General features: G+C 41.2%; 1 protein-coding gene across 1 annotated transcript in view; it reads left to right on the top strand.

The window, feature by feature from the left end:
* LOC133344242 (myomesin-2-like) overlaps window positions 1-25,278 on the top strand; it is a 99,328-nt gene that overhangs the window by 34,534 nt on the left and 39,516 nt on the right. Inside the window, exons 13-17 of the mRNA XM_061554306.1 lie at window positions 6,237-6,293; window positions 6,925-7,046; window positions 8,721-8,904; window positions 13,962-14,136; window positions 15,929-16,050. Coding sequence (XP_061410290.1) covers window positions 6,237-6,293; window positions 6,925-7,046; window positions 8,721-8,904; window positions 13,962-14,136; window positions 15,929-16,050 — 660 coding nt within the window. The remainder of the gene's footprint in view (window positions 1-6,236; window positions 6,294-6,924; window positions 7,047-8,720; window positions 8,905-13,961; window positions 14,137-15,928; window positions 16,051-25,278) is intronic.

Below are 25,278 nucleotides of genomic sequence, written 5' to 3'. Positions count from 1 at the left end.
TTATTGGCGGAACGTCGTAGTCAGATTGTAAATATTGTGGATTTACTCTCCAACACACTGGTGTGCTGTGCTAGTAACGAATTAGCATGTTCTGTTTATGTGACAAACCTTGCTTATTGGCTGTGTCGGGTGGTGGCGAGTTTAACGACACATTCATATTCACGTGAAAGGCTACGTGTTAAATTAACACATTATTTACTAAATAATTTACATAAATTGTAAAAGTAGAGTTCTGGTTCAAAATTTGATACATGTATGGTGAGCCTAATAATCAAGTTTAATCAATGAATTAATGTATCATTACATACTTACCATAAACCCAACGTCTGCATTAAGAAACAGGCTCTAGTGCACTTATGTTGTGCATCTAATTGCAAAAGCACAGATATATATATGACAATCATTAACGGAGTTAAGCAAGAGTAACTGTGCACCCGTTAACTAGACACGAGTGATTCTGTGTCATATTGGCTTGGTTAGGTCCATGAGGTAATGCTCCATGACAGGGCACTGTGCCCATGTGCGAGATCTGGCGATTGAACTGAGGGAAGGAAAGAGTGAAAAATGAGCAGTCCCTCTCCGGCGCGGAGAGGATCGCTTGTGCAATGTGTTTGATGGCCTCAGCTGTCAGCCCGGTCAACGATGGCTGCAGACAAGCGGAATTCCCTTGTGATTGTAAAGAACAAAACGGGTAATATGAGAGCTGGTGCAATGGAGTCAGCCATGAAAAAAGCCTGGGCCAAGGTCAGTTGATGATGTGTCCAGAGGAACATGGAAATTTTTTGTTCTTCATAGTTATCTGGCTGACAAATTTTCATATACCTGTGATGGATAGCACCACTTAAAATAAAGTATCATGGGGAAGCTTTGTTTAATTAATTACAGTCCACATACGAATTTAGGATGCCACACCTGGTATACAGGAGGTTGTTGGGTTCGATCCCGACCCTGACGCCTGTATATTTGGGGTTTGCATGTTTCTCTCTCCGTGGTCAAGTGATCCTTATGGCGGTACCCCAGGGTACCAAATAACCACAAAATGGCCGATGCAATTACATATTTTATTTCTGGGACACTATTTTTACCAGGGGTTTATTTAACTCCGTGACTGGGGTACCAATCGATCCGAAATCAGTGCTACTCCACGATGTCGAAACTCAGCGAGGACGATTGCGCTGAAACCCTGAACGCTCGCGTACGCACTGTGGTGGTGCATCGTGTACAGCTCGTCGAGATGAGTCGATTGCCGCATCGCCGACCATCAACAGGCTAAAAGTGACTGCATCACGGACATTATGCGAGAGCTGGGGTACTATGGTACCCCGGGATACCGCCATGAGGTTCAAGTGGATTTTTCTTCGGGTCCTCCGGTTTGTCCTTCCACATTGAGAATCAATATGCATTCAGACGATTTGGCTGCAATACATTTCCACGTGATAAGCCACTTTGTTGAGCCATCATTTGTGGCCAGGTCGCTTTGGAAGAAGTGCGATATGGCTCAGTGAGCAATACCTGGTAAAATAAAAAAATAAGTTTAGTTTTTAGTTTTAGTTCAGAATTGAAAAATTGTCGCAATGAGGCTTACATCCTTAGATGTTGTGCAAGGAGGCTGTGTGTAACATTGGGTGAAGGGACAGGGTGGAAGGGTAATGTGTGATAATGATCGACGTGCTTAATTGGAATAATACACGTTCAATCGCGTTGCTTTTCTTCTTCGTCTAGAATTTGTCAGCGCATCTTTAAAAAAAGTACAAGTTACGACCACATTGTGCAATTGATCTATTTGCTTCATTGAAATGTATCGCAATGTGTCCGGGTAAATGCACGTGTTAATTCTCAATTTGCATCCATATTGTGTGAATCCAAACACAAGAGGTGAGCTTGATTTAATAATCAAAAGATGCCTGAGGCTTTGTTTTATTTAAAACATACCAGAATGCGCTCCTTGAGTCGATCAGTCACAGCTAAAACAGAATACACTTGTGTGGCTTGACCTATGCTGCTCACCGATTATCATTGCTTAACGTTAAGTATGACCACTGTTGTCCTTGTTTCACAGGACCTTGTTGAAAAGCGTTTTAAAGCAAACCCACGTCCCACAACGAAACCCTAATGTTTATCCATGGTCCTAAGCTGTTCCCACTGGTAGTGGCGAGATGTTATCTCCCTCGTCTGGTATGCAGGAGGTCGTTTAGAGTATTTGGCTGCTCTAAATTTCCACATAAGCCACCTCGTTGAGCCATCATTTGTGGCCAGGTCGCTTCTGAACATAGATGGACCAACTGCAAAATCGCTGTCCGTGGTGCTGACGTTAAGAAAAAAACACCACTTTTTTCAAATTTTCTTGCTGTGGATTTCACACCTGATTAAGATTGCTTGTGTTGCAGTCGAAACGTCGTGAGAATATAATTGTTTAATATTTTTATTATTTCTCTTCTACGTGACTTTACCGAAAGAACCAATAATATAGTTCAGTTTTAGTTTAAGCTTGTATTTCTTACCAGTAACAATATCCCACTTAGATACAGCCCACTGCTACGTATAACATACATCCTGGTTTCCCATAATATATTGTGATTTGCTATACAAAGTTGTGCAACTCTGAATTAAAATACTGATGATTAATTGAAATGTTTGGAAATATTGCACTATATGTTGGATAATGGACCATGACACTTTTCGTACAAATTGAAAGCAATGCTTCTTATGTTTATTTTCTTTTTGAAAATTATAACAAATCCACAATAATACGGGAGAAGAAATACAGCAAAGGAATTCCACGAGCTTGTGAAATTAGATTGTATTTTCATATTTAGCACTTAATTAGGTTTGTAATTAACATGTTATTGACTGATGAGCAGATCAAATCATTGGTAATTATGCGCACTGGAATCTTTCTATAATTATCACATAAATGTAGGAGTTTTTTTAATGGCCCATAAACATTTAACCAGCAGTTCCCAGTTTTATTTGGGTGAGCTAAGAGCTCCATTAAAAATAAATAAATAAATCTTCAAAAAAAAAAACATTTCCTAACCCGACAATAGCGTTAAGAAAATCATGTCTTTAGTGTAGGCAAATTGCTTGGTATCTTCTTCAAGGTAATTGAGTGTATGAGTCATTTGAATTCCATTGCACAGTTTTAGATGTAGCAAATTTAATATTCTAAATGTTTTAAATGAGCACTGTAATACCTCACAGAAGTTATTCTGTTCTTGCATTAATTCTCGCAACTTTTTTATTTAGTGGTGTAATTTAATTATCTGTGATAAAGGTGTGGGCTATATTAAAGTTCTAATTCTTTACCTTGGATTGAACATTTTCATACTGTTGTCACAAAAAGACCAAATGCTCACAGATATCATGTTTCATTGCTGTGACAGACTATTAGGAGGTAATTTCCACTCGTGCTTTCTTTACAGCAAATGAAAAATGTATATGTAAGTTATATATGTATGTTGAACTTCTTTCACACCGTATAGAATTCATGCTCAGCGGTAGAGTGAGGGCCTCTCAGTTGGAAGGTTTCCAGTTAAAACCCTGATTGGAGACTTACCTTATCCATCATCCCTAAGAGTTACACCTTTTTGGGAATTGAATAGCAATTTTCCTCCCAAAAAAATCACCCCTGCCATAGGAACGTGGAATTTCCACCGCTGCCTCACGGCTGCAAATGAGATGTGAGCACTACCATAATGCTCATTTGAGTATAAAATCACGAACGTAATATTCTGCATATATTAATAATACATTATTTGTAAACAACAACAAACATTTTCTCTCCTAACATATTTTTTTATTATAGCCTTTCAAAATGCAAGTTTTAGTTTCCATAGTATTTGCGTGGAGTTGAAAGGTTATTTCATAGTTGCAAGATTTGGAAAAAAGTATGAAGATAGTTTTAAAGTTTTACTTAGGTTTTACTTAACCATTTTATGAAAAGTAAACTTGGCTTGTCCTACAAATGCAGAGGTCTGTTATGTCTCACTGGCATTTCAGTTAAAGTCATGATTGCATTTGTCTTTCAAAGGCCACCGCTTGCAAGGTTAGAACAATGATTGCTACATTTATGTTGGCAACACACAACACCAATTTATGCAGAGTTAACCCACTCGGGAGACCTTAGCTTAAAAGCAGTATTTTTTTTATTCTGTTTGCAATTCTTCTTGAGCCTGGACTACATTGTTTGTACGTGTGCTGCCACTGGTCACTTCTACAGTTTCATGTGGGCGTCTTGATGTCCTCGTGATGAAGTTATTGTATTTATTTTTTCGTACCAAAGCAGGTTAGGAGATGGAGAAGTAGCTCGGTGGTCAGCACGCTGCACCCTGAATCCAGCGATCAAAGTTCAGTTCCCTTGAGTTATTCACAGCTTACATAAGTGGCAAGCGATATTAGAACTGGTCTTCTCGTCACCCCTTTTGCCAAACCTGCACTAGTCAGCATGGTGGAGCGGAGTGCCACAAACCTACACGATCAATTTGGCGTGGGGAGGCCTTCAAACATTGTTAGATTGAAAATGACGAGATTGTGTGTTGTCATTATTAAGCAGGAAGAAGCTTATGAGTAAAGCAACGTTTTAGAGAGGATAAAAATTGTCCAGATTGATGTGTTATATGGTGGAACAACTATTTTAACCATGAAAAATTGAGTAGAATCACAGAGCGTGTCAATATAACAATCTGTAATTCCATGCACATGAGTGCATCTAAACTGAAGTCCTCTGCTGATACAATTAACATCTGTCTTGAATGGTCTCTATATTATAGTAGTAGGTTTTTACCCTTTTAACTGGTACAAAACTGACACCTTTATTCAAGGCATCATGTTTGCAATGACCACAACACAAGTAGTCAAAAAAGCAAACAAAAAGAAGCAACTCTGATAAGGATGATAATATGCACTGTCCTTGAAGTTGATTGGCCCACACCCGAGACGGCTTTCTTTAGAGCCTAGTCCCCATTGGTGTTGGACCAGATGACACCAGAAGGCGTACAACTCAAACACAGTGCAATATCAGAGTATTGAGAGCTCTCAATACTCTGATATTGCACTGTGTTTGAGTTGTGCGCCTTCTGGTGTCATCTGGCCCTACACCAATGGGGACTAGGCTCTAAAGAAAGCCGTCTCGGGTGTGGGCCAATCAACTTCAAGGACAGTGCATATTATCATCCTTATCAGAGTTGCTTCTTTTTGTTTGCTTTTTTGACTACTTGTGTTGTGGTCATTGCAAACATGATGCCTTGAATAAAGGTGTCAGTTTGGTACCAGTTAAAAGGGTAAAAACCTACTATTATATTTTGCCACTGGTAAAAGAGATCTCATAGTGGTCTCTATATTACCGGGAGAGAATGTTCTTACGACCAAATCGCCCAGAATGCACCATATTTTGTCAGATCTTGGAAGCTAAGCATGTTTCAACCAACGACTATGAGAAACTGCCTGAGAATACCAAAGTGTTGTTTGTTCTGCAAGGTGGTCGGGAGAGCGCAGTCGGGCGTTGGATTTTTGAAACAATATGTGTTGCAACATTTAGTAGTATTCCCATGTAGTGTGTGTGGGATTTAATGGGGCATTGCTGTATAACCCGTATTGTTAGTATTATTGTATGTAATCAAATATGGGATGCATGCGACCAACTTAACTGGAATGGGTCTGATCTTGGAAGCCAAGGACATCAGATCTTGGAAGCTAAGCAGGTTTGAACCTGGGTTGTGTTTGTATGAGTGACCACCATGCACAGCAAGCTGCCAGAGCTAGCAGTGTTACGTTGTGGTCACCACAACGCAGTGTTGTGTTGTTCTGCTATGCTTCCACGTTTGTGTTTCCTATCTTCACCAACCCACGCTAACCAGTGTAGTGAAGTATGGTCCAATAACCCCCACGACCAGCTCTCTGTGCAGATGCTCTCATCTAGCAGTGGAGTGACGAAAATGGCTGTACAAGTACAATTATGGGATAATGTACCCTTGTGTCGTCATACGCAGTGCATTTTACAAAATGTCTAATTAACCGAATCTTAGTTTCAAAAGATTATAAGTAGACTTCTCAACATTTATTGTATCTTATTTCAGAGCGAAGTTCGGTGGGCATTTATAAATGTATGCATTAGTTGTTTTGTACCAGTTTTATATATTTTTAGATATATCAAATTTGGTGTAAATGTATATTTGCTGCAGCAGCAGTCATGAGTTTTGCCATTTATTCCGTTTTAATGCGCGTTTGATTTTCCCCAGGTGAGCCGGCCGCTCCAACAGCTGGAGAAATAACGGTACAGCAGGGCGAGCCAAAAGGTAATTGGTTTTTGCTGAATCATAAAGTATAGCGTGTGTGCAATACAGAAACTTTTCAACAACAAAAAAACATATACAGAAGTAAATAAATAAGCTGCAGTGCATAATCTGCAAATATCAGAGCAAATACTTATAATCAGCCTTTTTTACATTCCTTTTAAAATATTTTTAATATATTTTTAAATATGCCATGCAGTCGGCAGACCAGATAGTGCATTAGTTGTGCTGCCTCCTTTGAATTCATATTTGTACTGCTGTATATTACAGTAAGTTTAAACATATGCAACTGTGGCTTTAAGAAATTCATCATTATTCGTGCCTCACGTATCGACGTGACATTGGCGAACACAGCTCAGCATTTTAATTTAACCTTGTCCGTCTCATCTTACTGCCAGTGAGATGGCAAACCATTTGAGGGTTTATACTGCTGTATATTACAGGAAGTTTAAACATATGCAACTGTGGCTTTAAGAAATTCATCATTATTCGTGCCTCACATATCGACGTGACATTGGCGAACACAGCTCAGCATTTTAATTTAACCTTGTCCGTCTCATCTTACTGCGAGTGAGATCTGTGGACGTGTGCCTCACATAGACACGGGACTAACGAGTGGACCTCCCGTTAACAGGCGCTGCTGTTCCAGCACCACCCATGGATGTGGTTGTGGTGGAAGCCAGCAGGAACTATGCCGTCATTGCGTGGAAGCCACCCAGCCAAGGATCAGAGGGCCTGAAATATTTCGTCGAGAGGGTAGTGCTGCTGTTGCTACTACCTTTACCGACACATTACAGTCCACGTGTCTAAAATGCATCATTAGCAAATGTGATCTAATTAGTGATGTAAAGCATTAATTGATACTTAGCAGTTTCAATGCATTGTTGATATTGTGGAATAAATGTAAAACTTACGTGGAGACTTTTCATCTCCAAGGTACAAACAACTGTGACGTATCATGGGAAGGTGGGAGAACTACATGTAACTGACAAAAAAAAACATGACTTTAAATCTTCTTGGTTCTTTTGGTAAAGTCACGTAGAAGGGAAATAATAAAATAATAAAATATTATTTCCCTTCTACGTGACTTTACCGAAAGAACCAAGAAGATGAATCCCTGCAGTCACGAAAGCTTTAAATTACTTTAAATGTTTAATGGTCTGGAGAGATTTACCGACTTACATGAAGGCTATCACAATCCGGCAGAAACCAGAACGGGTGACGACCCTTCTCATATAGTAGCAGGACATTTCAAACCATCACGCAAACTCCAGTCATCCTCGCAGCAGATTTTGGCTAACCATCGAACAAAGACGGTCACTGCATCGCGCGCTTTGAGATGCGCTTCTGCGGCCTTCTGGAATGCTCTTCCTTCAGACATTACCCACTGGAGCTATGCACTTTTAAATATAGATTGAAAACTAATTTCTTTAGAGCTGCTTTTTGTGTTTAGTATCTCATCATGATGGTGAAGTTAGAGAACAAGTCCACGTTAATAAATTGATGACCTAATTTACAAAACTCACTGCATCATATAAAGCCAAAATCAAATGAATACATTACAATTACGAATTTGTTTTACCTAAGTGACACTGAATAATACATCAGTTCAGGTTTTGTGTTTAATATCACCTGTATCGATACCCCTCTTATTTGTGAACCTTTTATCCATAAACCATGTGAGAAATGGTCCCTCATTGATCCACAAAAATCCTATTAACCATGGGTTGCAAAAAAATTGCAAACACAAGTCACCTAGAAGTGGTCACGTCAGGCACTAAAGACACCGTGCTATGCACAGTGTCCTTGTGCCTAAGAGGAGTCATGCAGAACTCATCACTGACAAGTCCTAATTCATTCTAAGATTTTTCCCTTGCTGTCTGGCATAAGTGCCCGTTCCCTTGCTCGTGAATTTACAGCGTACAGGTGAACTACACCACCATTTTTTTTCGGAATTAATCACGTATGTTAACCATTTTCATGTTATTTATTGATTACTTTAGTTTTATAAAATTGGCGAAGATGCCAAACCATTTGAGGGTTTTGGAAGAGCCGGTGGTAAACTTACATTGAGTTTTGAGAAACCAAGAAATATTGGATACCAGATGCAGACACATTTGAAACCGAGATAAGGATTAATTAAATGCTACGTGCTCCAGAGTTTTCCGGGAATTATTTTGGATAATGCTACCCAAGTCACATTTAGCATTGTTTTACACGCAGACACACTGGTATTGTCTTAAATTAACACAACGCGTGGTTGCGTGTCACATTCCCATTATCTGGCGTTTAGTTTATGAATAACAATTGCGAAGTGAACGAACAACGGGGCCTTTCCACTTAATAATTTTGACATGCTCCGGCTCTGCGAGCAGAGCCACCCGCGCGCCTGTCATCACCGCCACTCTCTCTCGGCCCCCCTCATGGCAGTTGGTGGGAGGCACCGACAGCTGGCAGCGCCTCAACGCGGAGGTGCCCGCGCGCTCTCCGCGTTTCGCCGTCTTCGACCTCGCCGACGGCAAATCCTACAGCTTCCGCGTGCTGGCGTCCAACGCGGGCGGAGTGAGCGAGCCGTCCCGGCCCACAGGGCCCATCAACGGAGGCACGACCGTCGGTGAGGAGGCCCCCCCACTCTGTCCCTCTGCCCCGTCCCCGTCCGTGCGCACTGGCCAAAGCGGCGCCGGTCCGGACACCGTCGGTTGTGTCCACTTGGCCAGATGTGTGCTCCACAACAGGTGTTCCAAATGACAAACTAACAAGAGAAAGGGTCGCACTCAACTAATGATGTTATGCATGACGACGGACAATGTCTATATGTGTGATTGTGATGTGATGCGGCATCGGCAGCGTGTGCGTAAGCGCGAATAACAAAACATTCGACACGCTCATCAGCAGCACAGCCCAAAAGTGATAAACGGATATTGAAAAGATGACATTTTGGGCAATGGCGCTCTTCTTTATACCAAAGAGATATTTCCAATAGTGGTATGTACGTAATTATGACGTGTTTTTTATTTTTACATTGCGTTTTTCACTGAAGAGATCCCCATTGTTTAAATTAAGTGCTCTCGCCATTAGCATCCGGCTACCCAGTAGCATTGGTTTAACAAGCCTGATCTGCTGCGACCCAAATATGGAATCGATCCAGAGTTTGCTCGCTTAAGCGAATGCTCCTGGACAAGATTCGTATCCAAATTCAATATTGTATTTTATATATGAAAATATTAGTTTCACGAACTGATTTAATGAGATGATTATGAAATAGCAGTTTATAGAAGGGGTTAATAATGAAAACATTACATAAAAGTTCCAGTCTGCATGTGTTTAACTGCATTCAATCAAAACTTCAGTGTCATCACACTTACAATCATGAATTCACTTAATTCACTGGTATGTATCTGTCTGATCTTGGTTGGAATAGAAAGCGTTAGAGTAACATTTTTGGAAACGGGGTTTTAATGACACATATGTTTCTCTCAGTATACAGAATGTCATTGATAATATTACAATTCATGCCAGTGAAAAAAAACTTTAACCAAAAGAATAAAAATGTGCTAATTCAATGTAACCCTGACCTGCAAATGTTAATATCAGGGTAGCGCAGTGGTAACTTTTGCCTCATAGCCAATTGTACTTGGGTTCGATACCCAACTCAGCACACTGTGTATAGTTTGTATGTTCCCAGTGTTGGAAAATTACCTGCAAATTACTCATTTGGGATTAAAAACAGCAACATCGCCCCGACTGCGGGAAAACTTGGCAGGACCCTCCTGAAAAGGTATTGACGAGGCTTTCCTGGTTAAACTAGTATAATCATAATAATCGCCATTTCTGACACATTTTTGACATCCAAACAACACATCTGCGATTTCCTCTGCCAAATTGTCCATAATTGGCCTTTATAAAAGCATTTTGATTAATCCTATAAATAGTCCAACAATCTAGATTTATTTATGTTTTTTTATTGCATTGACAGAAGGCAATTTCCTTCGCCTCCGTGCTGCAGATTAAAGAATGTCAAATGGAAATAGCATTCGCTACGGTCGTAAAAGGCACATAATTTGACCGCACGTGAGCAGCTGGACTTAGTGGATCAATTGAGAATGAATATGGTCTGCACTGGCATAGCGGATTCATATCCTACTATTATTATTATTATCCACCAGCGGCACGAGGTCAGATGCACACATAGACATTGACCTGAGAAGCTGCAAGTCTATATCACACAGTGAGACTCAATATCCTGGCAGGAGTTAAATAGCATTGCTCTTAACCCTCCTGAGCATAACACGTTTTTGCTAATGATGAATCCCATATGAATTCGATTTTTTTGTCCATTTCACTGGTTATCTCATTCACAGATTCATACTCCTAAACTACACTGACTGATCTTTTTTATCAAATAATATTAATCTATAACTCATTTTCAGACCAATTAATTTGAAAATGTGCTACTATTTAGCAAACAATATTAATTTATAATAATCATAATCATTTGGACAATTTGTTTGACAAGTGAATCGCTGTATTAATGCACGTTGCTAATTATACGCGTAATCTTTTCTTTTTTTACAATATTTGACAACTGTATTGTCACCATACTCTGCATGTATTGCTGCCTGTGTTGCATTCTGCAATGTAGGCCTGCGTCTATCTGCAAAATTACTCTATTACTCGTCTACATCGGCTTACACTTATATAGATGGGGCAGTTAAGGAACAGCGGTATTTAAAGTGCCCCTATATGTAAGCCACGTGCATTATAAGTGGCAGAGAATACTGACCATGAGGCAGTGCTCGTTTAGTCAAAATTACACTGGTCAACAAATTTTTTTTTCTGGCCTGGACTTTTGCAGCTGTTTTAGACTAATTTCAGGGTGCTGATTCCAAATCTGATCTCAGATTTGCTCTATCACATCTCATTTTTATGCTATCGGCATACCCCATTTTCATTGATTTTACCCGAAATTAACTCTGTCATTTATGATTGCAAGTTGTTGCGAGTCAGTGACTGCTTTAGTGTTAAAATATGGTGCTGTATTTTTAGGATAGTGTGTTTATAATATCATTTTATGTAGATATCCACATTTATTTAATATTTTTCTTCTGCAGGGCGTGATCTAACAATGGCTACAACATCCGAAAGAAGGAAATGCAGTAATGACCCAGATATCTTCTGCTACATTTGTGGCAGCTTCACTTTGCAGGATCAAAGTCGCAACATCAATACCTTTGTCAAGAAGGTTTATCTTGCCTACTTTAAAGTACAACTTGGAGACCAAGACAAAAATTGGGCTCCTCACAAAGTGTGTAAAACCTGTGTTGAATCTTTGCGATCATGGTCTAAAGGAAAGAATGTTAAGCTGAAGTTTGGCGTGCCAATGGTTTGAAGAGAACCTACAAACCATTTGGATAACTGCTACTTCTGCCTTGTCAATGTAAAATGTTTCAATAAGAAAAACAAACAACACTTACAATACCCAGATATCCCATCTGCCAGACGACCAGTTGAGCACTGTGAGGAAACGCCTGTGTCTGTATTTACTGAGCTACCAGAGATTGATGTAGAATCCCTCAGTTTACCTGCTTCTACAGATGATGATGATGATCAGCTCGAATATACGCCATCTGATGCAGATTGTGATAAACTTTCTCTGTTTAGTCAGCCTGAATTGAATGATCTTGTAAGAGATTTGTATTTGCCAAAGCAGTGTGCTGAATTGTTGGCTTCCAGGCTGCAAGAGAAAGGACTACTCAGACCTGGCACTAGTGTCTCCTTTTATCGTAACAGAGAAGCAGCACTGCGAAAGTACTTCCATTCAGATGGTCAACTTGTTCATTGGAATGATGTTGAAGGGCTTCTTCTCAATATGGGACTGCCCGCATATGATTCAAGTTAATGGGGACTTTTTATTAACAGTACTAAAAGGAGTTTGAAATGTGTGTTATTTCACAACAGAACTATATATGGTTCAATCCCAATAGGACACTTTGTAAAAATGAATGAAGAGTATGCCAACATCAAGATTGTTCTGGATGATTTGAAAATGGTACATTTTCTGCTGGGTCAGCAAGGAGGTCACACCAAATACCCTTGTTTCCTGTGCTACTGGGACAGTAGGGCTACATTGGAACACTGGGTTAAAAAGAACTGGCCACCAAGAATCAGTTTGACGCCTGGTGACAAGAACATCGAGAATGAGCCTCTGGTTGATAGGAATAAAATTGTATTTCCCCCACTGCACATAAAACTTGGGTTAATGAAGCAATTCGTCAAAGCTCTTGATCACACTGGAGACTGCTTCAGTTATATATATGTTCAACCTTTTCAAGTCTCAGTGCCGAGAAGAAAAAGGCAGGAATATTTGATGGCCCTCATATAAGAACACTCATCAGGGATACACACTTTGTTACAACAATGACTGCGGTAGAGGCTAGAGCTTGGAATGCATTCTCTGATGTGGAGCGGAATTTCCTTGGGAACAGGAAAGCGGACAACTATTGAGAGATTGTGAAGGAGCTGCTCTTGAATTTCCAAGCACTTGGATATAGAATGAGCATCAAGGTTCACTACTTACATAGTCACTTGGCCCAGTTTCCAGAGAACATGGGTCACGTGAGCGAAGAGCAAGGTGAACGCTTTCATCAAGACATTAAAGTTATGGAAGAACGTTACCAAGGCCGATGGGACTCAAACATGATGGTAGATTACTGCTGGTCCTTGATGAGAGACATTCCACAAGCTGTACATCGGAGATCGTCAAAGAAGAGGTCGTTTATGCAGATGTAACATCACTATTGTGAATGACCTTTTTGTACATATTTTTCTTATCTTCACAATTCAATTCTTACATGATAATATGCATTCACTCACATTGATATGCAGTCACTCTCACAACTTTGTGCTACGGCTCATTAAATGTTTGTTTCATTATTATTGTATGTTGTATTTTATCTTATTCTTGTATGGATGTCTGTTGAGCTATTCGTATATGAGCATAAATTAGCTGTTTTTATTGAAAATGCTATATTTGATATCTCAAAAACCTGATGTGATAGACAAAAACTGATGCCAGATTTGGAATCAGCACCCCAAAATTACATTAAACCCGTTGGAATACCTTATGCCAGAAAAAGTGTGTTGACCAGTGTTATTTTCATTTTAGTATTGGTCGAGTTGCAGACAACCTGTGGAATTTTAATCACGTCCAAGTGTGGATTTCTTTAGTCATTCTCATACTCTAATCGATTAAAACTCTCAAATATTTAGTCCACTCCTACTCTATTACCAGGTCAACTTATCAGTGAATTCAGTTATTTTAAATTGTATTTATTCCAACAGTATTGGCAGCATTGCAGAGCTGCACGTATACTTTGTTTTACATAGCAACTTACCAAAGTGCATCAAAGTCTTTGTATCTTCATACAGACTAGTTAATTTCATCTCGGCAAAGCCATGCTTTGGCCGCTAATCATAATTATCAAAACTCTCGGTGATTTTCGTCCACTTATAATCATCATTCCCTGAAAATGAAGAGAAAGAAAGAAAATAAAGGAAAAATCAAGCAATCAAGCCCACTCAGTTGATCAATATGTTCATCAATGTACTTTTTTCGCGGACGCAACTAACGCTGGCGATGCCGCCGTGCCCGTGCGGGTGACCGTTCCACAGCGCAGCCGTCCTCCCCGGGCCGGATCCTCGCATCCAGGAACTCAAAGACATCAGTGGCCGTCTCGTGGGAAGCGTCCAAGCACTCGCAGGGCCTCATCGGCTACTACATCGAGTCCAGCCTCGTGGGCTCTGACCGCTGGGTGCCCTGCAACAACAAGCCTGTCAAGTACACACGGTGCGAGCCCAATGGCCTGAGCAGCAGCTGGCACAGTCTCTCGCGCCAGGGTTTCGTGGCCACACTTTGGAAGTTGATGATGTCCTGCTATGGAACCAATCCGAGTGCTTATTGTTGAGATTACAGATGCATAGGGAACAGTCTATTGCTGATGCTATCATGAATTACTGTCGCCACATTGTGCAACAGTATTGACAAAACCCTTATTTAAGGACCCGCATTCCACACAGGGTAGACAGGTGGGCTGAAGTTGGGATAAAACTCATCACGTAGGCCCTCAGCTTGCCAATTTTCCAACAGTAAGGGGTTCCTCTTCATTGTGAGACGAACGAGGCGCTACACACGACGGGAGCATCTACGTTCAGCCCAGGGTGATTTTTATAGTCACGGTGATCTTTTCTTGTGACTTTTGCCAGGTCACAGCTGAAAGTTTTCTTTTCTAGAAATTACCCAACATTTCTGAACTCAGCAGGTACATAACCCCCAAGTGATTAAATTGTTATCAAAATCTGAGATGGCCGTGCAACGGCTCTCGTTGAGTTGGTACGGAAAGACATAGTTTTAATGAGTACTTACGCCAATTGTTATTATGAGGGTTATTATGGATAAAGGGAGTAGTCGGATTGTGGTTCGTGAAAAGGTCATGGTGTGCAAGGGCATCGCAAATGCATTTTCAGCAACTATGACAACTTGGCATGGCATTGTCTAATAGTGTGGAGTTCGGTCTGGAAAATGAAAACATGCTTTGAAAAGTGAAAAATGATCGGTTTAGCTAGCACACAACCTTGGGTTGCCATGTCAATTCTTTGATCTGATTGTAAGCTTCCATACCAGCAACCCACAGGGTAGAGTGAACAGATTTGTGCAACTATATTATTTACAATATAAAATGGTGCAGCAACTATTTCCCCATCGATTATTGACAGAAATTGCTGCTCAAAGATTGCTCTGGTGTATCATGGACTTTAGTGTGAAGATTAGTGGTATACATTTGGACTTAGGTTTAGGGGTTAAGGCAAAAGTATTAGTTCACTATTTATTTTCAGTTTAGAGGAAAATGCCTGTTCTCTGCTTAACAATATCATGGCCTTTTAAGCGGTGTGCTTTTGACACCTACAATTTTAAATGCCATTTCTAACACTTGTAAGGGCTCAAGGGAGCGACCTCAGAAGTCGTCACAATTGACACGGAACTCTATTCTTTACAGTGTGTGTCGAAATTTGGCTGGTTCTCAACATCAGCAGCAAGAGTCCATTGCTTAAAGGACAGGTTGAGGTTGGGGTAAAATACTAAGTATTGCTTATTCCTGCAGTCACGAAAGCTTCAAATCAAGATTGATTATTCCATGCCTCTTGTTGCAAGTTCGCTGCTCTAGTGTTATGGTTAGCACGGGAGACGCAGTCTTTGCCGGTATCAATCTCCCAGCATGGCAGTTGTACATATGCATGTTGAACTTCTTTCGCACCGTACATAGCCAACCGTGCTCATCGGAGATGCGGGGGAAGGACAACAGACTAAACAATCGTGCTAGTTAACTCAGTCCTACCGAGCAATATAAATGGGTTCACCAAAGTTGATCGGCGGGGTCCTACAGTGTGGAGTATAGTGTATGTACTCCAACCTCTTCATAGGCGCCTGGTCAGCATTAAAATAGTAGGCCAGATTCTCGAGCTAAATTACACTCGGTGGCACGAGCAAGAAATTGCAAGGGTACAACATTGATCGTAACGTGATTCATTGGCGTTGTGGGTGGTGGTGGCGGCTGTGGGGCTGGCTGTCTGCTGCTGTGCAGGTTTGTGGTGCACGGGCTGGAGACGGGGCAGAAGTACGCGTTCCGCGTGCGTGCCGTGAACACTGCGGGCTTCAGTGACTTCTCGCAGGAGTCCGATGCTGTGACGGTGCTGCCACCTATAGGTGCGTATCCTCTGCCATGCCTTTGCCTAGTGGCTAAATTAAAATGCATTCAGCAACCAAACTGGTGATGACAATACAGCAGTCATCCCCCCCCCCTACCCTACTCCCAATTCCTTTCTGTGAAACATTTTTGAATGATCACTTTGTCAAAACAAATTGTTAAATACCAACATCTTCTTTGTGCTGGCGATTGGATGAGGGGCATGCTAATCAGTTATGTCCATCTCTAGCCCATTCACGTGAATTGTAATTCATAACAAACAACAATAAGCTTCAATTTGGTAAATAATTGGTAATCATCTTCGAATTGTTCATGTCTTAAATACTTGATTTCGCCTCATCCATCGTATTCAACATTCTCGTTCAATCTTTATTATTTAGTAACAGTACACAGGATATGACTCGTTTCCATGTTCGACATCTTGGCCTCTATTTTGCGTTGAGTGCCCCCAAGTGGCAAACTGCAGGTATTTAGGGGAAAAACTACGAATTCTGGATTTTGTGAGTGGATTATGTGTGGGAATTGGTGAAGCGGTTCGTATGCATTCAGTGATTAAACATTGACTCTTAATGTTAATGATACAAGCATCACATTGCAAGTGTCAAAAATTGTGTTTTTCAACTCGTGCCAAAAAATATATAATAATGTGCTAATGCTACATTGAGGATAATTAAGCTACCAAAACTGTTTAAACGAAACAGAAAAAAAATCGGACAATAAACAAACAAAAGGAAAAAAATGTGACTAATGGCATTATGACCCAGAATCACAACAATGTATCATAACACCAAGTGGAGGTGAAGTGTTACAACGCTAGTGGTTCGAACATTCCATTACAAACCTCGTAACTTTCTTCTGATTTATTTAAATATGCATTGCCTATTGATTCGCGGGAGAGTAATTGAGGTGGTTTCTCCTGAATTGCATTAATTACTTGCCCTGCTCTGCAGTGCGCCATTGCCATTCTTAGATGTTCATCTGTCACCTGTTTGTTTGCCTGGTATATCCATTGACTGACCAGCAGAGCGTCCACATGCATCAGACCAGATGCCATCCTTGCCAGATAACAGGGACCACTTGTAACCCTAACTCTTGGGACGCTAGCAGGTTCTACCAACCTCGGTCAGACTGGACCTGGAACTCTGGATGACAGGGGCATTTGCATATCTGTGGTGTAGTGTGCAAATTACACTACACAGTACATTGTCTCACTGCCCCTGCATTATTATAGCGGAGAGCACCTATTCAGCTATGTTGGGAACACTGAGAGAGCCACGGTCTCTTGTCCACAACGGACCATAGTGCACACCACCATTGCACACTTACTGCATGACGCTTCCACATGGCATGTAAAACTAAACATCCAATACATTATACTGCTGCTCCACACAAATATCCCCCATTTACATCGTTAGACCTTTTTTGCCAGTACCAAAATATAATAATAGGGTTTTTCCCCTTTTTTGGCAACAAAACTTAAACCTTTTTACAAGGATTCATGTCTGCATTAACCACAATACTTGCAGTCAAAATGCAAGCAAAAAATATACTATGATAATATATGCATTGTCCTTGAAACTGATTGGTCCACACCAAGGGACGGCTTTCTTTTGAGCCTCGACCCAATTGGTGCTCGATCAGAGGACGCCAAAAGGCGTTAAGCTCAAAGACAATGCACTATCAAAAAAAGCTGTCCTTTGGTGTGGACCAATCAGTTTCAAGGACAATGCATATATTATCATAGTATGTTTTTTTGTCTGCATTATGACTGCAAGTATTGTGGTTAATGCAGACATGAATCCTTGTAAAAAGGTTTCAGTTTTGTTGCCAGAAAAAAGGGAAAAAACCCTATTATTATATCCCCCATTTAGCCTTCACAGTCTGTTGGGACAAGTGCTGTTAGCGGGCACTTATGAAGGCCAGCACGGCACATGGAGTGGGTGGGTGTCCAACACCCTGCCTGGTCGCTTTTGTCTCCCAAGTGGTGATAGTTACACATTGCACCAGTGACTCATTTATGAAGCTGAGTCGATCCAAAACCCATTTGGATAATCGTTGCTGGTGTTGGTGGCCATGAGCAGAGAATCAAACTCGAATCGCGGGGTTCGTAGCACAGTGCGCTAATGACTGCACTGCGGTTTCCCACAGTGTACCTGTGTGTGGTGTGCTGAGTGCCTTAAGCTCTGCTTCAATGGGACTCGAGTAAAGTTTGGTATAGAGTAAACAAGACCTTGGAACTAATGGACTCCTTTATCTCTATAGTGAAGTGTATGAAGGGTTATAATGTTAAGTAAGATAGTGCTTTTTTTAAGAAATGAGCTGCATCAATGTATGATGAAATCTTGATTTATTTTTCTTTGTCAAGCGCTGGCCTTTATTTTTATTGAAGAGACAAATATTTAAATACTTCAGAGCTCGGGTAAGTTTACCTTGAAGATGATGGGTGCTGATCGATGACGATGAGTTGCAAGAATACATTTTGCAGACACTCATTTATATTTGCTCCATTTAATTCCAAAGGAGTTTTTAATTGCAGAGCATTTGCTATCATTTTCTGGTGCTGAGTTCTAATTTACCCAAAAATTACCACTCACCTGTGTGTCTACCAAATTAAATTTTCAAAATTGTGTACCATTCCACGTCAAAATTTAGATGTACGGTATTAGTTTCAAAATGTATTCAATGCAGTTCAGTTTAGTTAAGCACATTTTACATGGTAATCCGAATTTAATTAAATACACACACCATTCATCTGCCATTTTGCAGAACGTTAATTATATCCATTTAGTTTCATACAGTTCTTGCTTTGACTACACCGTCATGCAAAGGGTTAAAGGAATTGTTTTGGTAAACAGAGGTTAAGGGAACACTGGAAATCACGATGGACATGGTAAGCAGTCTAAATAATCCAACACCACATCTGGGCAATATTAGCGCGCAGTGCTATTTCATATTGCTGAGACATAAATCATTATGGATTAGCTATTCTTTTTATGGAATTCTTTGGTGGCCAGGGCTGAATTGTAGCTGCAAAAGTGGATATCATTTTGCGGTAACAAAAAACTAATCAATATACAGGGTGCTTCAAGAAAATGTTAACTCTTCTGAGAATTTGCAACAATACCACAAGAAATGTGCCTCCTGGCTCTGGAGACCACCTGGAGAAGATTCCAGGCATGTGTTGACAATGATGGCGAACAAGTGGAGACTCTTTGACTTTTTTAAGCTATTAACATACATTTGTTATCATGTTACAGTATATTATTCATTCTTTTTCCAAAAAAACGATAGTCCCATATAAGTGTTAAAAACATTTTGAGGCACCTTGTATATGTACAAAAGCCTTGTAATCGTATGAACTGCCATAATGACCAGTGTAGTGTAAGGTGGCGCCCCACTCGAGATATGGCTTCATCAGTATGCCTTGGCACTTTGTCTCGGGTCCACCATGCTCAAAAAATACATCCCTGCTGCGGGAGAACAATTGTTCATCAGAAATGTAGATCAATTTATATCTGGAAAATAATCAGGTTGGGTTTGATGATACGACTGCCATTCTTTGTATGCATATAAATAATCGGCTTTTATATAAAAATAAAAAAATTATTTGACTGAAATATCTTTTTTTTGCCGCGAAAAAAAATGGCTTTGCATGGCAGCCGTACCAAATTTGATAGAAAGTACTTTAGATACCCAAAGCGTAATCTACTCTCCTGTGCATGCACACTTAAATAAATGTGTAGTGAGCGACTTCTGAGGCACGTCGTGTAGAATGCTTATTATTTATTAAGAGCACACTGGGCGATACATTTATGTAACGCAGCTACACATCGCCGACCCTAACACACAACCCCATCATCAGCATCCAACTACGCAGCTGCCCGACTAGTTCAGTGACGGCGATGGTGAGAGCCTTGCAGGAGATTGGCCACGAGGTCAGACGACGTAAAGAGATGACGGTGAGCAGCGATGCAGCTAGGACCCAGGGCGCTCCAGCTTGGCCAAGCCCCGCCTCTGGACACGCCCCCTTCTAGAACCCTCGAGCAGATTCCCGGAGCTTCTCGACTGACTCCGCCTTTCATCTTTACCCCAGATACACCCTCATAATTAGGCATTACGTAATATACCTATAACCGCGATTACACCTTCAGGCCGATAGGTGGCACCCTGTCATTACAAATGTATACATTTGACTTTGGGTTTGATTCATGCAGCTATTTTGGCCATCATTCTGCCACAAAGTGGTTTAAAAAAACATATGAAAAATGCAATGTTTAATGAGTCATGCATGACCAATTATGCTATGCCCACAATCCCATTTCACCACTTCTCTTGCCACAATTTCTAAATGGATAAATGTGCTGGGATTACAGTGGAGTTATGATGTTGACCCAGAATAATTGCAAAAAAAAAAAAGTCATGCCATTGGTTGGACTCACATCAATAACACTTTGGAGGATCTGGTTTGTGCCAGGGAGAGTGTTACAGTCCAGTCTGCATATGTGGCACCTCCATCCGTTAGCACCTCCAATTTACCCTTTTATATTTGACCCGTGAACTGCAGAGTATGTTGGAAAGTGGCAGAATGGAGACTCACAGGAAAATAATGACATTGATGATGATGTAGAAATAAGATAATGAAGCTGATGATAATAATTATGATTTTTATACATTTATTCTGATATTGATACATGAGTGCTGCCACTGCTGCTGATGATGAAGAAGATGTAGCAGAGGTCGAGCTGCTCAGCAAAGCCAAACTGAGTCGTAAGATCATATGGGAGGGAACTGGTTATACCTTAGAGTGGATAACACTCAAATAGATTAAATAATACATTGATGCACTGTCATCTCGCAGCCTTGTGGCTTTGGGAGTTTTATAAATCCCCATGTGATTCACCAACTCAAATCTCCAAAGTGATGGATCACACACTGCGCCAGGCACCCATTTGAAGTCGAATCAAATTAGAAGAGGCTCAGAATAGGTTTTAAAACAATTCACCACTGATGTGTGGTGATGAGGCTTAAAAAGTAAGTGGATTACAATTGGATAGAGGATGGTGCGTGTTGATGGTGTTGTATATATTGTCTTGAAAAGTTATTTGAGAAAATTAAATTAAAAGTGTAAATTTATAAATATATGCTAATTTATGAAATTATGAAAATTAGGCTTGGCTTCGTTGTCTAGGGTTGTATTACCAATGGTGATAATACAATGATTCTCGATTTAACTTTAACTTATTATGTTTTAGTGTAATTATGCCCAGTCTCAGAATTCAGATCTCACCGCAGGATAGAGTTCTTATAATCCAGATTATTATGCATGAACTAGGAAGGAACCACGCAATTTTAATATCTAAAAACACTCTAACATGCGAACACGCTTATGGTCGGAATTGCCACTACAGTACTCCTGTAGAGGTTCTACTCATCGATCTGTACAATTAACCCTCAATGGTTACGTCGTTAAAACGGAGGAATAGAACAATAGGCTAACTTCTCAGAGTAGCGCAACCATACATGGCGATAGGAAAAGTCCTTAAAAAAAAGACAATATTCATACGGAACCGTGCTAAAGAAACATGTACCCAATGGCAAAAGTGGACATCAATGAATTAATTGGTAAGACTATGCAATTAACGAAATGTCCTGAAACAATAGTGTGCGTGTGAGAGTGTATGTTTGGCGAACAGATGCTTATCAATTGGCTAATGGGACATCAATGAATTCCCGGGCAAGATTCTGTGATCAAAAGAAAATCTCAACACAATAGTATTCCTTTGAGTGTGTAGAATCGTAACATAGATGCTTATAAAGGTTGAATGTGACATTAATACATTCATTGGTAAGGTTATGCGATAAAATAAATGAATGGCTTATAATTCTAAACGACCGTATTCATGCAACTCAAGTGGCAAAACAATGCTTTTCACGATCAGCTAATAGTTAACACCCACCTTGGGATGGCAACCCTTTTTGAAACCTTTTTGAAACACTTATTCGCACTGATATGCGTGTTATGTGTGTGTGTGTGGAGGGACAGCACGAGGTTCAATAATTATAGCAGGCAGGTATGGTATAAGTTGTCCACATACTATTTCTGTTACTCTGACGAGTTTAGCAGCTTCCGCGGTGCAGCGTTCCTTGTGTAGTGGGTTCTAATCAGGGGCACACCAAGACTTGGAGGCAACACGTTTATTTACTAACACAATGAGCACCACTCAACGTTCCAAGTTTAACTATGTACATTCCAAGCAACCATGGACATTATGGGTTAACTACGTAAGGTGGTGACCACCATCCCTAACCACTTGAACGGAATCTCTATGTGGTTGAACCAGAACAGCCAACACGTCATCGGGTCGTCATGTGCAGTGACCGAAGAGCGAGGATCGAAGAAGGCAACTTCTTTCCCGGGTTGAACAGCCACGCTCCCTCTCCTGAGACGTCACGCCCCCTTCTCGATCCTTCGTGGAGGCTCTGGGTCCACATCACGTGGCCCGCTCACCCCCTTCCGGGCTCCCCGTGTCCCCTTGTCCGGTCACGTGCTCTTGTGGGTACACCCAGACCAGGGGTCGGGAACCTTTTTGACTGGGAGAGCCATAAAAGCCAAATATTTATAAATATATTTCATTGAGAGCCATATAGTATTTTTAACGTATAATAAATTAAATATGTCTTACTTTTAATGCGACTTCTGGTGCTATATGGTTTTGCTGATGGACTTGTTGTCTGGTTCATACGTGGTTAGGTTGAGCTTCATGCAGGCGTGACCCGTGAAATTTATCTTCAAAACTAATTTCTGTTTACTTTACAATGACACAGTATTATTAAGCAATATCACAAGTATTTTAAAATCAGTTCCAAACTGATTTTTTATTTTTGTATTATTATTTTTTTCAACTCAAAATTGTCTGGGAGCCATATGCCGTCACTGGAAGAGCCATATATGGCTCGCGAGCCATAGGTTCCCGACCGCTGACCCAGACTGTCATGTCCTGACCCGACCTCCGTGACATCCGGAATCTGCCCTCTAGTGAGCCCTTATGTATAGTACACCCAGTATCGCCCTAGAACTGCTCATTTATGTCGTTACACAAGCAGGGAGAGCTGGGTCGGCGTGTATGTCTGTGTCGAACACACTTATTCTTCCTGCGTCGTCAGTCTCTCTCCACCGCTGGGTGGTTGCCGAGTGGGCACGTTGCTCGCTGTCGGCGGTGCTTGTGCTGGCAGGGCTTATGGGTTCGGCTCCATCTGCGTCGATGTGCACGATGATCCCGTCACCAGAGCGCTCGCAGCTCGTCCGCTGGCTGCATCACTTCACCGCCCTTGGCACCAGACACTGTTGATCCTTGTAGACTGTAGAGACAGCGGCTGTCGTCGTCCCCCCCCCCCTACTTGAAGAGAGTACTCAGGCAGTTGTCTATACGACTTCTTCTTGCTGCTCAGTGAACACGTTCAGGTCCTTGTCATTAGCTACCTGCTTCGCGCGAGCACCCTTGGTGCCTACCCCACCCTTCCTCCAGGAGGGCTCCTGCTGTGAGCTGCTTCAGGGAGTTGGCACTCAATGTAGGATAACATTCAGCGATTCAATACATAAGGGTAAATGTCGAATACTTTCAGCGATGCTCTGTCAGCGCCGAACTCAACACTCGGCGAACACATCGCCCCTCTCCTCTGCAAGGCTCGACACCCTTGGTTGATTTCGAGGACCATACCCTTGCCGTTGCTAGAGTGATTTGCGTGGTTTGGCTTCTTCGTTATATCCGCAAACTCTCACACCTCAGACTCCTCTTCTCACAACGGAGCGGAACTCCTTTGATTCCGCTCCTTGGCCTGTGATTGGTCGGTTCTGGTGTACACGTGTGTGTGTGTCTGTTTGTTCTAATTAATTTAAGTAATTTCCTAAGTCACATCAAGGCCTGGCTCCTGTCCCCTTCCTCCAGCCATCTCATGGCCTGTGGAAACAGATGCTTTCAATTGCCCCTAAGGGTAGTTATTCCAGTTTTACAACTTTCCGCAGCAATTAACCTGCAGATGTCTTTTGTGTGGACGAGGCAGAGGGGGGGGGGGCGGTCTTTTTGGCCTTTTATTGCCTCGAGGTGGGAGTGCACAGGTAGGCGGCACTGCATTCTTGTTTGGAAGTCGTTGAATCCGTATATAAAATAAAATCGATTGCATAAAAATAGGCAATATCACTCTTAATATAAATTCTTGGAAAAGGCATATATACAATAATGGACCAGTAGATACGCAGCAAACACTGGTATGCTTATCATCATCATTTACCATTTCCACCATCATTCTCATCTACCATCACCTTTATGATGACCATCATCATTGTTGTCCATCATAATTATAGTCATTGATATATTTTAGTCATGTTCAAATCGCCTTCATCGTTACTGTCGTACCTCCGATTAGCACGGAGGTACGATAGCATAGTTGGGTATGTATGGTAGGAAAGAAGTTCAACATACATACCTCGTCATCGTAATTGTTTTTAGATTGCGCTGTGCCATATTTGGCTTCACGCTACATTCCACATCTCAGTTGCATGTATCTGACACACACACACATTTCGATTTAAAGCTTTCGTGACTGCAGGGATTCATCTTCTTGGTTCTTTCGGTAAAGTCACGTAGAAGGGAAGTAATAAAATAATATTTTATTATGTTTTATTTTTATTATTTTATTACTTCCCTTCTACGTGACTTTACCGAAAGAACCAAGATGATGACACACACATGCTAATGTGTGTGTCAGATAGATGCAGCCTCACTGGTTGGCTCGGTTTGTTGGTGAGACGAGCATGCTGACATGAACACGTACGGCCCTCATTCCTGTCAGCAATGCCACAGGTACCTGATTGGCATTCAGATTTTGTATTATTATAGAAAATCTAACAACCACGTAACGTCCAGCACAAGCATTAGAAACATGAATATTCACATTATCCACAATGGGGGGTGTTAACTACCTCGCCTGGCATGCAGGATTGCGTGGGTTCCATCCCGACCCTGACGCCTATATATTTGGAGTTTGCATGTTTATCTCCTTGTGGTGGCGTGGATTTTTATCGGGGTCCTCTGGTTTTTCCCTCCACATTTAGAATTATGTGTTTAGATTATTTGGCTGCAATTAATTTCAACACGATAGGCCACTTCGTTGAGTTATAATTTTGTAGCCAGGTGGCTTCTGAAAAAGAGCAATATAGCTCAGTGGGC

Source organism: Lethenteron reissneri, chromosome 19 (assembly GCF_015708825.2).
Source record: "Lethenteron reissneri isolate LAM-NWPU_2019-01 chromosome 19, ASM1570882v1, whole genome shotgun sequence".
Lineage (NCBI taxonomy): Eukaryota > Metazoa > Chordata > Hyperoartia > Petromyzontiformes > Petromyzontidae > Lethenteron > Lethenteron reissneri.
Note: the sequence above shows the minus strand (reverse complement) of the source record. Positions and strands in the feature narration are given on the sequence as shown.